This window comes from Heloderma suspectum, chromosome 6 (genome assembly GCF_057233095.1).
Source record: "Heloderma suspectum isolate Gila_16-S chromosome 6, 16-S_ref, whole genome shotgun sequence".
NCBI lineage: Eukaryota > Metazoa > Chordata > Lepidosauria > Squamata > Helodermatidae > Heloderma > Heloderma suspectum.
Genome location: NC_139463.1, coordinates 3,110,808 through 3,125,563, shown reverse-complemented (window position 1 = coordinate 3,125,563; position 14,756 = coordinate 3,110,808). Strand labels below are relative to the sequence as shown.

The following is a 14,756-nucleotide window of genomic DNA, read 5'->3' as shown; positions in this document are numbered from 1 at the left end:
AAAAAACTAATAACTCCATTGCCTGCCCTTGAGGAAAAAGGCTTCCTTTCTCTTCTTTCCAAATAAGGCAAGAAAACCATCGGGGCTTCAAGGGAAAATCTCCCCTAACAGCTACATTGCAGAGCATTTCTTCACAAATAATTTAGTAGGCGAGGAAGCTTTAAAAATACTACACAGTCAAGCAAGGAAGAGCAAACACCACGCAGCCCAGGATTTAGAGACGTTTCCCTTCTAGCCAGAGTGCTCACGTTGGCTTGAACGACAGAACAGGTGGGCAGGTGCCATGGCCTTGAACAAGCAGCCCTGTGGGAAAAGGGTTCCATTCAGCAAGTCTTGGAACAATTGCTGGAAATAGAAACGGTAGAAAAAGAGTGAGTTCGTGCAAGTTCTGGGGGGCCAGGAAGGAAGGACATAACCCACAGTCTCTTTCTCTCATCTAACTATCTATATCATCTATCTATTGATTCTAAGCTGTAGCACTCCGGTCAATGCCTGGGTCAGGAATATTTAATCTACGGAAGGTCTCCTGACTGCAATGGGATGCCTGTGTTGCATTTTCGGCATTGCCTTATGGATCTACACGGCAAGGAACCTATGAGGCCCATGGTGGACCTCACAGAAGCATCTGCTACCAGCACGGCTAGCTTATGACAGCCTAGAAGCAATGTGAGTTTGGGAGGGACCTGGTGGGCCACACAGCCAGTGCTCATGGGACTCAGAATATAGGTTTCAGGATTCTTTGGGGAGGACATGCCCAGGACCCAAAGGTGGTCCACTACAGCCTGCCTCCCACTTAAGATCCCCTTCTCAAGGACACCACAGCGAAAGAGTGCAAAGTGAGACTGAAAAGTAGTTTTGTAACATTAATTTGTTTTTATTAAGAAGACAGATACTTTATAGTACTTCTTTTTCTTTGTAAAAATGGTATACATGAACCAATACAAAATGTGAATGGGAAGATATGGATATGCATTTTCTTACACTGCAACATTGTCCATGGACACCTTAAAACAGAATCGGCCTAAGGGGGAGAAAGTAAATAAGGTCTGAGGGTGAGTAAAGAACAAGCTTATTTGGCATCAGTTATACATCCTTTATTTTTCTTGTCAACATTCCTTCGTTGTTGTTAAAAAAAGAAAAAACCAAACCACAAAACCCCAAGAAACAAGTTTGTTCTTTCTCCACTCTTAACAAAACCCTTGTAATCTAAACCTGTACAAATCAATACCGAACAATACATTTCAAACAGTGCACTGTATACTTGCAGAAACAAAAAAATCCTTTTAACTTGGTATACAACCAAAACCCATAATTTCCTGTTGTGGTTGCTCGTTGTGTTCTCTTCCAACGTGTGGGGCCAAAAAATTTTGCAATCTACCTGAGACGGAAAACACCAATCAAAACACATGAGCCTGAGACATGTCAACATTATTAAGTCAAAGTTACATTGGGAACACTGCACTACTGCACACTTCCAAAACAAAGATGGGCTGCTCAGGAAACAGGATGCCCGTTCTGTGACCAGTGTGTAGAAAAAGCCCCCCCCCCCCTTCATAGCTGTCCCTGGCCGTCAGGTGTGGCTGGTCTGCTGTGTCAAGCGGAACAGAAGGCTGAGAAACAAGAGCTGTGTGTTACAAAACTTTGCTGGAGCAGGAAAAGGTCAACTGCATTTTCTTGGTTGTAAGGGAGAAAAAGGAAAAGACTGTACAAAAATGTATTTAGCTTTGCAAGCCAGATCCGTCACTGAAAAGTAGCATCTGAATGGCTCTGCCAATAATTTGAAAAATAAATATATTTTTTAAAAACAAACGAGACGTTGACATTTAGAGACAATATTCTCCTCCTGCCCCCAATAGAGCTTTGCAAATAAGTAACATGACAGCCAAAAAAAATTCATCATCTAAACTCCTGAATTACTTAAGTGCTTCCCTGTGAGTCAGCCCATCTTCCCAATGCAAACTCTTGTCTGGAGCCTTATCATAATTCCAATTCACGGTACGCATCTTTCTCCTTTTGAAATTCTCTAGAAGTGGCACATCCCCTCCACTTCCTCGTGCACTTTTAATGAGGGAGATCCCCACGTTTTCCTCCTCGGGAAAGAAAAGGAAGTGGCTGCCGCCGCCGCCTACTGTGGGCTCTCTTTCTGCCAAAGCTTCAGATTGCCAGCATTCGTAAGGCAAACTTATTTTAGTTACCGCTTTGCCAGGGCTACCATCATGCAAGGATCAGTGATTTATTGGCAGATGGCTCTTAAGGCTAAGGAAGGAGGCCAGGGACTGGTAAGGAGGGAAAGAGTCAGGGAAAAGGGAAAGTAAAGTAAAAACAAAACAACCTCACACACACTCAGCATTAAGGGTTTGGATTAAGGAACTGAAAAACCTCCATGCTGATTTTTCCACCTCTGCTCTGACCTTTCCAGAACAGAGATGCAGGGCAGTCCAGCGTGAAAACAAGCCCCACTTTTCTTCTCTCCCCTCCTGCCTTTTGTCAAGCCAAATCTGAAGGAATGAAGTTTCACACAGTCCCTGGTTGGATACCTCAGCATGACAAATATCTGTAATGTACAGTACTTGCAGGCTGCAATCATAGCGCCGCTCTCTGTGCCCTCTTTAACAAAGTACAAAAGAGAAGAAAGGATAAACCAAGACAGAAATAATACTAATAACGGGGGGAAATGTCGGCCGATTCACATTCCTTTCACATCACAAAGATTTTTTTTGTTTCCAGCAAATTACAGCGATGTGAGGCCAATTGGGAGCAGTTGATGGGATCGTTTGGAACAGAAATAATTAGAGCAGAACTTCCTCTTTCCTCCCTCCCTGCTTTCCCTCCTGTGACAACTCAAATTTGCCTACTTGCACAAAAGGAGCAGCCCTCATCTGTCATGGCTATTTAGGGCAAGAACCAGGATGATGCCTTCGATGCCCAGCTCCTGCCCAGACAGTATGAGGTGTCCTGCACAGAGGAGTCTATAGACACAGAATAAAAGCAGACTTGGCTCTCCTGGGGGCACACTTTGCTTGCAGGTAACTCGGCACGCTTCTGGGTCTCAATGAAAAGCAGAACATGTTTTTAAAGTTTCAGCCTATTTGCTAGTCTTTGCTGCATTGGAAACCCGGGCAGCTGCAAACCATTCTCCTAAAAAGTTTGTTCTTCCAAGTTTGCATGACAAGGGAGTAGAATGGATTATGAATACACTGAATTTCAAACGATGAAATCTAAGGTGTGCTGGTTCTCCTTTGATGACACAGTTTCAAACAACGACAACAAAAAACAACCCAGGAGTTTAAAAAAATGAAGATAAAACATTTAAAAGAACAAGAAAATAAAACAAATCTATTTTCAAGGGATCCCAGCAGGCAATTCCAAGAGAGGCTAGGAAGAAAAAATAAAAACAAAACCCTATGCTTGCCACCCCTCCTCCCTCTACCCCTCCCTCCAATGAAACAAGAAATAAAACAAGGCACAGAATTTTCTGCAAATGATGGAACTAAACTAAATCCAAGTTGGACTTGGCCAGAGAATTAAAAACCCAAAGAAACTGAGGTGTCGAACAGCAGAGTGTACTTTACAAAGAACACTTTCACATAGGGACTCCTCGACTCTCCCACACACTTCATCAACCATTCATTTCAAATAAAAAGAAAAGTAAATCACACTGGAAGAGAAAAGAAACAAAGAAAAAGACAGTAAGAGACAAATTAAAAACGCCATAAGCTGGTAGCAACTTCCGACATCACTGTCTTTTTCTTCTACACAGGGCCAGTAACGGTCCGCAGTTGGACACCTCATGGAAACCAAGGCTGATCTAGATGAAGTACTCTTTCTTCTCTTCAGAGTTGTTCTGTCCTCCCTCTGCATTGATTATAGCTGTGTCTGCGTCAGCCGCATCGTCAGCTCCTTTGGCTTCGTGAGTGAAGTATGTACCTAGAAAGAGAGCAGCAGGAGGGGCTGTCACTTCCTGTGTGGTCTCTGCAGCGGTGCCAATGACACAAGGCTTCCGTCGCTGAGTGGGACGGGCAACCAGTGCTGCAAAAGGCAACAAGGGATTTACTGACTTGCAGCAGCATCTGGGTGGTGTGGGTGGTGGGGTGGAACGCTGACTAATCATCAGCAACAGTACTATCATCCAGCGGGGTCCAAATCCTTGCTCAGCCATGAAGCTCAGTGGGTGATCCTGGTCTCTCTCTTAGGCCTGCCCTACCTTTCAGGATAAAAGAGGACAACCCCATGATCATCATCCATGGGAAACCTCCCCTGTATCAGGCCAGACCACTAGTCCGGCATTGCCTGTTCTGACTGGCAGCTGCTATCCAGGGTCTCGGGGAGAGGTCTTTTGCAACCCTCGGTGCCTGGCCCTTTCACACTGGAGATGCCCAGGATGGAGCCCAGGACCTTCTGCATGGAAAGCAGATGGGCCCGCCGCACGCAGGTATCCCAGCTTCAAAGAACAGCAGGATACAAAATGTGGTAAGCACAACAAGAATCACAGCAAAACGAATTCACGCTGCCACACTGCACACTTGCAAATCCCCAGTCAAGTGCAACATGCCCTTAACGCCTTTAAGAGACATGTGTGTCTGCCAAACAAATAGGAAGATAGGGGTTTGCCTTCTCGTTTCCAAATCCAACTACCTGGCAAAGGTCTTGTTTCCAATTTGAGAAATCAATATTCTATGTACTACACAAATGCATAACCCCCTCCCCACTCCTGTTGCAGAGTGTTCCTGCTTAGGACTAAGGCTAAGCAAGGGAGGGTCACCCCCCACCCCCAATTTCTGAGAACATTCAGGGGAGTGCCTACAAAACAGGGGCAAAATTTTTGTTTAGATCAGAGTGAGAACAATGCTTACTGCCCTTCCTCTGAATTTGGCATCCTTGTGATGACATCTGCTTGAGCTTTGTGGCAATGCCATAGAACCCGAGGGAATGAGGGCAGATTCCTGCCCTCGCTCCAATTTGATTTGCAATATCATCAAGTAGCCAAATCTGACTGACCATGTAACCATGGAGAGCCTGTTGCCTCCATGATTCTTGACTGGTGGGAACGCCTGTGGAAAAACTCCATTTCAAAAAAAAGGTGCCAAAGGGAAAGAAGCAGCTGGAAACATGAAGCAAACAGCTCACACAACAGATTAGCGGGGGGGGGGGGTGTATGTGAACCCCTTCTGCCTACACTCAACTTTGACTGGCAAAACGTTCACGTGGCCCAACTTCTGCCAATTTACCTTTGTGTCTTGCAAAGTATCGTCCCAGAATGATAAGGAGACAGAGCATCGCAAAGACAACGACGGCCACGACCCCACCAATCACAGCATGGTCCACAGCAGTGGGGCTTTCCTCGCCCGCTCGAGAATCTGCCACAATTGGAAAACAGTAAGCATTACCACCCACATGGATTGTGACTCACAGTCCTGGCCGGCCCCCTGCTCAGGCATGAAGGGGCAAGCCTAGGCCTAGCCAGGCAAATCAGTCCAGGCAATGGAGCAGGCAGCCTTGGCCGACGCTGAACTGACCTGCTGCTGGTCAGTCCCTGTTCTGAAGCGGCAACAGAGGCGCTTCTGAATGCAGCGGGCCAAATCAGGGCGGGCGGGCGGGCGGGGGGCAGCGCATGGAAGCAGCATCATTAAAAAACCCAACATCCCTCCACATAGACATCCCCAATATTTTACTGAGAGGCCATGATGTCCCCCCCACTTCTCAAATAACTATTTGCCCAGCCAAATGCATACAACGCAATAAGTGAAAGGACAGAGAGACACCGTTCTTAAAGTGCTGACTCAAGGAGGAAATAGACATATAAGGCTAGCTTGACAATTTCCAAGTTTTTATTCTCCGTGCTCTACGATGTAGCAAGGGGCAGGAAAACTCTCAATCCCATCACAAAATCCTTCTGGAATAAAGATAGCAAGCAATCATTGTACTCTGCTTTATTCATTTAACAACTTGCCATGTAATTAATTTGCTTTTATGAGCAGCCCCCCCCCCCATGGGGAGCCTTCCATCTAGAGAATAATAACTTCCTTAGCTGGGGAGAAACTCCAAAATGAACCCAGAATGAGCTATGGCTGTGTAAAATTAATGTACAGCAATGTAAACAATTTTAATTTAAGAATGCGGCTACAACAGCCCACACTGCAATTCTAATGGCAACCAAGATTTATAATGTAGTAAAAAACAATTATTCTCTCGTTGATTAATACATTAACATTTTGGAATGGAAGCTAAACCATTGTCGCTGTCCCCCCTTTTTTATTGAGTTCAACTGTGACACCTCCATTAAAATGATTTACTGGACATCCCTTACAATTTAAGCACAGCAGCAACAGAAACGGTAAAATTCTTTTAACTTTACATGATTTGTGAAGTCATATGTGAAGGATTTACCATTTAAATCTTTCACTACAAGAAGCACACGGCCAATAAATCTGTCCCACCCACCCCCAACCCTTGCAGCTGCCCAGGCTCCTAAGAGAAATGTGTTTCACTACAAAGAGCGAGTGTGCAAATTCCAGTCAATTTTTAAGAAAGATTTATCTCAGTCTCTCTCCAAAGAACAGAGCCAATCTCTGAAGCCTCCACCTCTAATAATATTTGAAGTTTATCGATCAAGTGTACAGATCCGTGACAGCTAAAGGTAATGGTGCTTTTTGGAGGCGAGACCTGATACAATGCTTTCAGCAGGGGCTCAGGATTTATGCTGTCTACTGATATTTCCAATTCTGTTCCAAGATTAAGCACCAAAGGATGTAAGTAAATAACTCGTGACTGAGGCTGCTGTAAAATGTAGTTTAATTAAGAACAGTTTCAATTAAGAGAAGAGTCCTTCAGAGGGCTCCCTGCTACCACCATCACAAACTCCCCTTTTAAAAAGAAGAGCAAAATCCAGGTTCACATCAGGGCACAGAGCAATGGGCTGTGGCCAGTAGCAGCAGCAGCCCACCAAGCACTGCGACTGTGCAACTCAGGGTGCCTCCGCAAGGTCAACTGAGGCCGTGCAACACACGGAGCATGGCTGGTGTGGCCAGCGCACAATGAGCCACACACATCGCTCCGCTTGTAGTGGGAAAACAATCCTCCTGGGCTACATACCCTGCGAACTCAAGCTCTGCATCCTGGATTTCCCCAAAGCTGAAGGAGTATGTTCCCGGGCCAGCTCCCGCATTAACTACACACAAGACATTTCCCAGGGCTTCCAATGCTCCACGGAGGCACTCAAAAGGCAGATCATGGGGAATGTGCACTAGTCTGTGAGATGTTGCATATGGTGTCCCTCAATACATTTGCAATCAGGAAAAAAAAAATCCTCCAAAAAATCTCATGCTTCATCAAGGCAGTGCTTATGCAGAGGACAAAATCCATTACGGAAGCAGCAATTGAAATCTGCCTTGGAAAGGAGGAAGCAAGAGGAAGCTTTTCAATAAAGGAGAATTAACTAATCCCAAATGGCCAAAAAAATGTCAGACGCAAGGAAAAAAAGCTGTTCTTCCAAAATTCCAGGTTGGGAAGTGGGGAGCCAAACATTTGTTTCATATAAAGATACAGTGCGATTACTGAAGTTACTGCTTCTCGCAATAAATGGCCTCATCAAGTTGACTGACTGACCGACAATCCCATCCCCAGTGCCATGATCCTTCTATGAGGTGGCATCTATCAAGTCATTGGCTTGACTCCACTGGGAATGCATTGGATGCCGTTGCTGTTTTATTATGTCAGGGTCCAAACAATGGTCTCAGTTGATGCATGATTAATGATGGTGCCACATTCTGGTAAAATCTGGAGGTTTTGCCTGCCCCACCCTCCTCATAGATTTTCAAGAGGTTCACCAAATCCATGGGCAGGTGGACTACAGTGCAACTGGAGTAGGGGAAAGAGTAGAGAGACCAAAGTCCATGCCCCTGACCAAGAACCAGGAACTTCTTGGTTTCTCTCAGAGTCTCTCTGCCCCAAACTTGAGAGGGCATTTCTTTCTGTGGCGTCTCCTATCTCTCTAGATCTAGAATACACCGAAGCCTTGCTCAGAGCAATTCTACGAGCTTGATGATTTAAGGAAGATCTTCAGTGAGTTTTGGATAGAGGGAAGAATACTAAGCTTTTTGTATAGTGTGCCTGAAGGGACAGCATTCTCTTCTGGCAAGGTGGCCCTCCACAGAAACAATAGGGCAACAGAGCCTCAACTGCTATACACCCGGCACAGCTAAAGAGAAAGTTGCTGGCATTTAACGGATTTACACCAGTTCACCATCTGGCCCAAAACATACCAATAGAAAAATTGAGTCAATGGCTCTAGCCTACCACGGTCTCTCATGGCTGCTGTTCAATTTGCAATTAAGTCAACAGCAGAGGCTCTGCATTCAGCCGGCTCTTCCCAAAGAAGCCTGTGTACCGTTTACCATACACTTTTGGCCAAGCGAGTTTATTAAATGTGATTTCTTCCGCTGGGATCTGCACTCACATTTTTCTTAATTATTTCTATGAAAACAGAAGCTTTGCAGAGTGCACGCTCTGAGTTTATTTTATTTTGTGCATGGCTAAGTATCCCATCTTTGAGTGTACATGTTAATTAAAAATTAACGACAGTGTGCAAGGGATGCTCCGTGCTTGCAAACCAGTGAGCAGTGCACCTGCAGAGCCAGCCAAGAGCGCCCTCCTGCATTACAGGATAATTGGCTCATGTTTCTATTTAGATCATCAAATGAGAGGAGCTACAAGTCTGCCTGTGAACACATGGCAGAGTTATTTTACAGATAGGCTGCTAATATTCATCAACTTAAATGGCATCTCATGACAACATTCAGCTTGAATGCTCACTTCTGCAGTGCACCCTGCTGAACAACTCCAACTGGGAAAAATATCTCCGACAACCAACTCCTCCTTTGCTACTTTAGAGCACCTTTCCTCTCGATTCCACTGGATGTATAATAGCACTCTTCAAGGAAGGCCTTCTGCCAACTTGCACTCTAGGACTCCCACATGGGTTCGATCCACACGCCCTCTGCTTTTGCCTGCATTCACAAAAAGGGAGCCATGCAGACAAAGGGAGCACACCTGTACTTGCCACTTAAATCATAAATAGGCCGGGCATCTCCATTTGATGCAGGCTGGGCTTTTGGTTTCCATCCCACCTTTTAATTAATTAATTAATTAATTAATTATAACAATAATATACTTGCAGGTCACCTTCATGTGTTGCGAATATTTAAGCAGTCTACGGCAGGCGATCTTAAGAGTACTTTTTGTTCTGACAGGTCTGTGGCCCACATGTGAATTGTGTTTTTTATTTCCTGGTTACCTGCTGTGGTATTTGTGTATTTTTTTGAATTGTTTTTAGATTTGTTGTGAGATGCACTGAATGCCTCACAGTGAAGCAGAAAGGAGAGACGGAAATTATTTTAATAAAGCAAAACACAAAAAAATGTTTAAAAAATGTTAAAAAAAATGTTGGGAGAAGTGCAAGAGAGGATAAGTTGCCACTTTCCAGGCTTCCGAGGTAACATAAAAACAGAGAGCCATGTACGTTATGTGGGGAGGGTTGTGCAGGTCTGGGAGGCAGAAACATCCTGTGCATCTCCCATTCCCCGCCAAGCCCCTTTTCAAATGTTACATTAGAAGCACAATATGAGGAAGCACCACTCCATTGAGCTCCCTCTCCTGCCATGTTTTTTTAAAAGAATATCCAGACCCCCTCATGCCTCCTGCAATGATACTGCAGGAACACCCTGGCTCTGTAGCTTACTGAGCTAAATAGATAACATGGACAATACAGAATACTGAGCAGCTTAGGCTTTCTTTTGCAAACAGAAGCTGTCCAAGTATGTGATTACTTCATGACACTCTCCATCCCCATCCTCCACAAACATCCCAGCCCATTTGGAAACTGGGGCCTGGAAGCTGGAGGACAGACTTCACATCCTCAGAACAGCACCAACCTGCATCTCTTCTTAGAGTTCTACCTCTCTGCAGTCTCTAAGGACACTTCGGTTGGTTATCCATTTTTAGGGTGAAAGAAAAAGCCTCAGGGACATTTTATGCCTGTGATTTAGATTTTTGTTGCTGCTTTAAAATGGAAAATGCAAAGATTAGATTTGACTTCTTATACTCAAGTGATTTCAGAACAGTAAAAAAATATATAAAAAAATCAACAACCCACTGTGGAACCAGCTGGTGGTCTCTGGCTGGGGTGCAAAACTGGAATGAGCCTTTCTATTTTTAGATGCTTCTGGAAGCAAATCATTTTTTTTTTATTTCAAAGTGTCACAAGATATTAGATCAGACACTTTCACTTCTTTATGTAACACTTTTCCTTTGAAGTCTTCCAAGTGCTAGAAAACTGTATTCCCAACTGAGAGATTTATCTGCTTATTGAACTGGCAATTTAAAAGTTGCAATCTACACACCTAGCTGTCCAGCCACTGCACAGAAATGCTCTTGATGACATGTGTAAAGAAGCACAAAATGGATGCATTGCAGACTCTTCTGTGGGCAGTGTACGCTCCCAGGTTGAAGGAATTCTGTATGCAAGGTTTATATAGATATTATAGCAAGCACCGACTCGGCCCTGCAAGCGTCAGGGGCATGATATGTAGAGGACAGTCATTAACTATCCACTGACTGGTGCCACTCAGAATTCCTTTGCTGCTCCAAGACAACCATGCCAGAAAGGGGGTGGGGGCAAACCCATAGCTATTTGCTTTTGAAACAAATATTTGACCTTAAAAATAGGTGTCAGCTGGAAACTGTTCTCCCCGTTAACGTCTCTTTAGAAAAGCGGGAAGGTGGAGGGAAAAAGTCACCAGTACAGTACTGAAGGAGAACAGGGTGGATGGCAGGCTCTGACAAAATGCCACATTATTTGCTAATCCTAATGTGTTATTCTTCCTTAAGATTTGCTTTTCTCAGCACCAATTCAATTATAGATGCTACAAATCCTTCTGACATTTAATTCCCTCTTGTCAGACAGAGCAGTAAACGTATATACATGCACAGCTTTTCCATTAAGATGTTAATATACACTGGAGCATGCTGGCATTTCCTTCAAGGAGCCTTCCAAAAGGTGGCCAAAGGAAACGACAACACACGCAAGTGGAGCTCTGGAGGCCCGCTGGCTTCCAAACCTGTATGGTCAGGTGGTACCAGTGCTCAAATTACAAGAGGGGCAGAGAGAGCCCAGCCCCCTCACCTTTTAGGATGGTGCCAGGGTGGAGGACGCACACATGATTTGGCTAAAAAGATGGGGGCTTGTGGATTTCGTGAAGCCCCCATACCTTTCCTCCTGTAATTTCAGCACTGACGAGGACTGCAAGTGGTGAGAATCCCAGAAGTGGTAGCTGTAGGGCAGTCGCCCCCAGCCTGGTACCCTCCAGACGTTTTGGCCTTCAATGCCTGTCAGCCTGAACCAACTTAGTCAATGGTCAGGAATGCTGGGAGTTGTAGTCCAAAACATCTAGAGGGCACCAGGTTTGAGATGGCTGCTGTAGGATGTTGGCACTAGGCTTAGTGTGGTACTGAGACCATGCTGCTGTGCTCCCAGAAGGGGACAAGGGCACTAACACAACTGAGGATGTGGCCAGAGGCCTCCATCTCCAGAAACTGGTCATTTTGTTTCTCTTCATTGCGCAAAGGGGCAGGGACAAATGTTTTCTTGAGCTTGACACACTGCAATACAGTTTACAAATTCCGGTCTTAAATGCTTAAATCCTATCTTACCTGTTCCTTTTAGCTTTGTTTCTGAATTTTAATGCATTGATTTTATGCTGTACACCATCCTGAAATCTAGTATGGTGAAGGGTGGTATATAAACATAAACAAACAAATGCAGTGCATGAATTCATTTTCTGTTAGAGCTGCCATTTTGTCCAACACAAGACTGAAATTCTCCAAAAATGTGAATTGAGACAGTGTTGGGGATAAGCTTTCCAGACCACCCAAAATAAAAATTGAACTTCACTTCAAACACTTCCTCTTTAATTAATACAAATATTCAGACACAAAACTACACTTAAAAATCTACACAAGGGAGCATCAGTCACCATAAACTTATAAAATCTTGATTCGACTTGGATACTGGCAGCTTATTTGTGGTGTTTATAATATCTGATCTCCAGATTTGGGTTACACCCTTATTTAAACTTAGGCACTGGGAAAGACAGCAATCTTTTCTCAGCCATTCCATCTTACTTGGTCTCACATTTGGTTCCTAATTTTTAGCAGACAAAATTCTAGAAATTAACATATAGAAAAGAGGCACTTGATGCTTCTGAGAATTAACTCTTTTAAAGTTGTTAAGAATGCATACTCCAAACGAAGCAGACATCCCAACAGAATATGTGTCAACTTTAAGAAATCAAAGTTAGTAAGAAAAGCATCAAATCTGCCTGAGTAGTAAGAACCGTTGACCCAAATAAGATCATTTTATGTGGTTAAAAGTGAGTGAATGAGGATTTGGGGTGAATGGGTAATTAAAATCTCCACAGCTTAATGGCTTAGCACAGAAAACAACCTCATGCTCCCTTCTTCCTCGGGAAGAAGGCTGGAGTAGCCATTCTGATATGCATTCTGTTGAGTAGCAGCTATGGCTGAATTAATTTGGTGTCTTCCATTGTGAAAAGTGTGTCCTATCTTTCCTCACTGCACAGGCTGCCGTCAACTTTCCCTGAAGTCCAGGACATAAGACCGCTGTCCTTAGAAACGTAGAAACAGCCATGTCCTCAAGTCTACTACGGCAAGCACCTGGACACCATATTCTCTTCTAAGCTTCTCCTGGCGACAGGCTGGGGCAGAGGAGGACAAGGGGTGTGCAGCATGCCTCTGTGTGTTGGTTCCCTTTTTTCTGAAGCCATGCAGATCAAGCACTGCTCTTTGAGCAGGACAGATGAAGGTCTCTTGCAAATGCAATCTGTGCTAGGGCTCCAGTGCGTGAGAACTGGGGGCTTATACGGGCGGGATGGGGGGAAAGTCACAATAAAGTGTCTGTCAAGCTCAGCAGCAAGGAGAGCTGTTTCTAACAGCAAGGAGAGCTTTCCACTCTGTTCCATCCTTGTGGCCTGCCATAGCTCTGGAAGCACGGTGCTCAATCTGTTACAGTTTATATTTTTAATACCTGGGGCACAATATAAGCAAAGTACTTAAGGAGCTCCAGACATAGGTTGCTTTATTGCAATGATTTAACACATTTGCTCCAAGGGGTCTTGTTTTCTTCCTCAGTTAGTTTTTTTTTTTTTTTGTAGCCAAGTTATGTAGACAAGGTATTAAAACATTCTATGGGGGGGGGGGGCATAGTACACTGTCAGGACTGAACTTGCTCTCCCCTGCACATTTGTGCTATAAAAGCAATGGTCTGATGGATTTCTTCTGCGCGGGCTCAGCATGGCTGTTAATTTTGGCACATTTAGATTTAAGGTTTCCTCCTACAGAAGTTTTAACAGCTCCTCCATTTCTAAGGGGAAATGAATTTTTAAAGCTATGATGATTCTGCCACACACGCATGCACCTGTGTGCATCTGTAAATGCTTTGCTTTATGTTACCATTTGAAATATCTTGCGGCATCACAGTGGAGACAGTATTTTATTCTAAAACTTGTAAGAGCAGGAGTGGCACTCAAATCCTGGTGCAGGGACCCCATTCCTGCGCAACAGCAATTCCATTTTTTTTGCTATGAGCAGTTCCTAACTATACCAGAACTGGGTTAGCTTGTAGCCAGAAAGGCTGTCTTGTAAGGACAGATGCCCTGCACAAAGTCTGGCAAGGAGGACCCCTTTTGCCTGGCAACCCTCCTTAGCCAAGCTCACTTTGCACACTTTAAACTGATCCTGAGGACACCCCCTCCTCGCACCAAAAGTCCCTCCTCTTAAAGATGTTTTTAAAAATCTCACAGGCACAACATTTAATTATCCAGCCTAGCTGGTCTGTTTGGCACAGAGGACTACATAGCAAAGCTTCCTCTGGCTAATTTGCAAGTAGATCAACACAATTTGTCTTTTGCATGAACACAGTAGATGTCAAAATACTGCTGGATGAAATGCTCATGCCAGCCCTTGAGGAAGCTCAGTATATGTACACTGAAATCAAAGAGCTGCATAAATCTAACACAGTTGGACTTACTACTTGTCCTCATTGTTTCTGGTAGTTTAAGATGTCAGAGCTGGTTGAAAGCTCTGGGCGTTCCATCTTGAACAGCTCAGCATGATGGGGCTTGCGAGGGAGCACCACACAAGTCCCTTTGAAAGGCAAGGCAGATGCACAGCAATAGCCCCATTTGTAGACCAAAGTTGGGACTGAATCAAAATCTCCACATAAGGAAGAGGCACGTGGAGCTCGTTTTGTTTGCTCAGCACTAACAGCTATGGAAATACAAGCCTCATTAAATCTGAGTCCATTCCCACAGAATCTGGAGAAGGGCTAATTGGAGCGTGCCATCGGGGGATCTATAACGCTGGTGTGGAAGGGCTTCAAATGCCATCTAGGACTGGGCATGTGAATTTGATCAATTGCATCAGGAAATGTTATTTGAAGGGGCACAAGGGGTTCTGAGGGTTGCCACCACTTCATGTGAAATACAGGCAGTGTTTATATCCATAACAACCTGGAAAGACTGAAATTGAGACCAAGCACCAGGAACAGATAATACTATTCATTATCCCAGTTTAGCATTAAGTGTACTGCACCTATTCTAATTTATTGATGGGCTATTTAAAGCTGGTGTTAACCTGTTTGTCTTGCATTATAATTGAATTTGGTCTCTAATTTAAGAGAGGAA

General features: G+C 44.3%; 1 protein-coding gene across 5 annotated transcripts in view; it reads right to left on the bottom strand.

The window, feature by feature from the left end:
- Positions 1–849: 849 nt before the first annotated feature.
- CADM1 (cell adhesion molecule 1) overlaps positions 850–14,756 on the bottom strand; it is a 524,284-nt gene continuing 510,377 nt past the window's right edge. For 4 of the 5 annotated variants that reach the window (XM_084860614.1, XM_084860615.1, XM_084860617.1 and 1 more), the window contains 2 exons: positions 5,229–5,357; positions 850–3,927 (listed from right to left, as the gene is read on the bottom strand). In XM_084860614.1, the coding sequence (XP_084716740.1) occupies positions 3,809–3,927; positions 5,229–5,357 (248 nt within the window). In that variant the 3' untranslated portion in view covers positions 850–3,808. The remainder of the gene's footprint in view (positions 3,928–5,228; positions 5,358–14,756) is intronic. The other variant, XM_084860616.1, reaches the window with a different exon arrangement.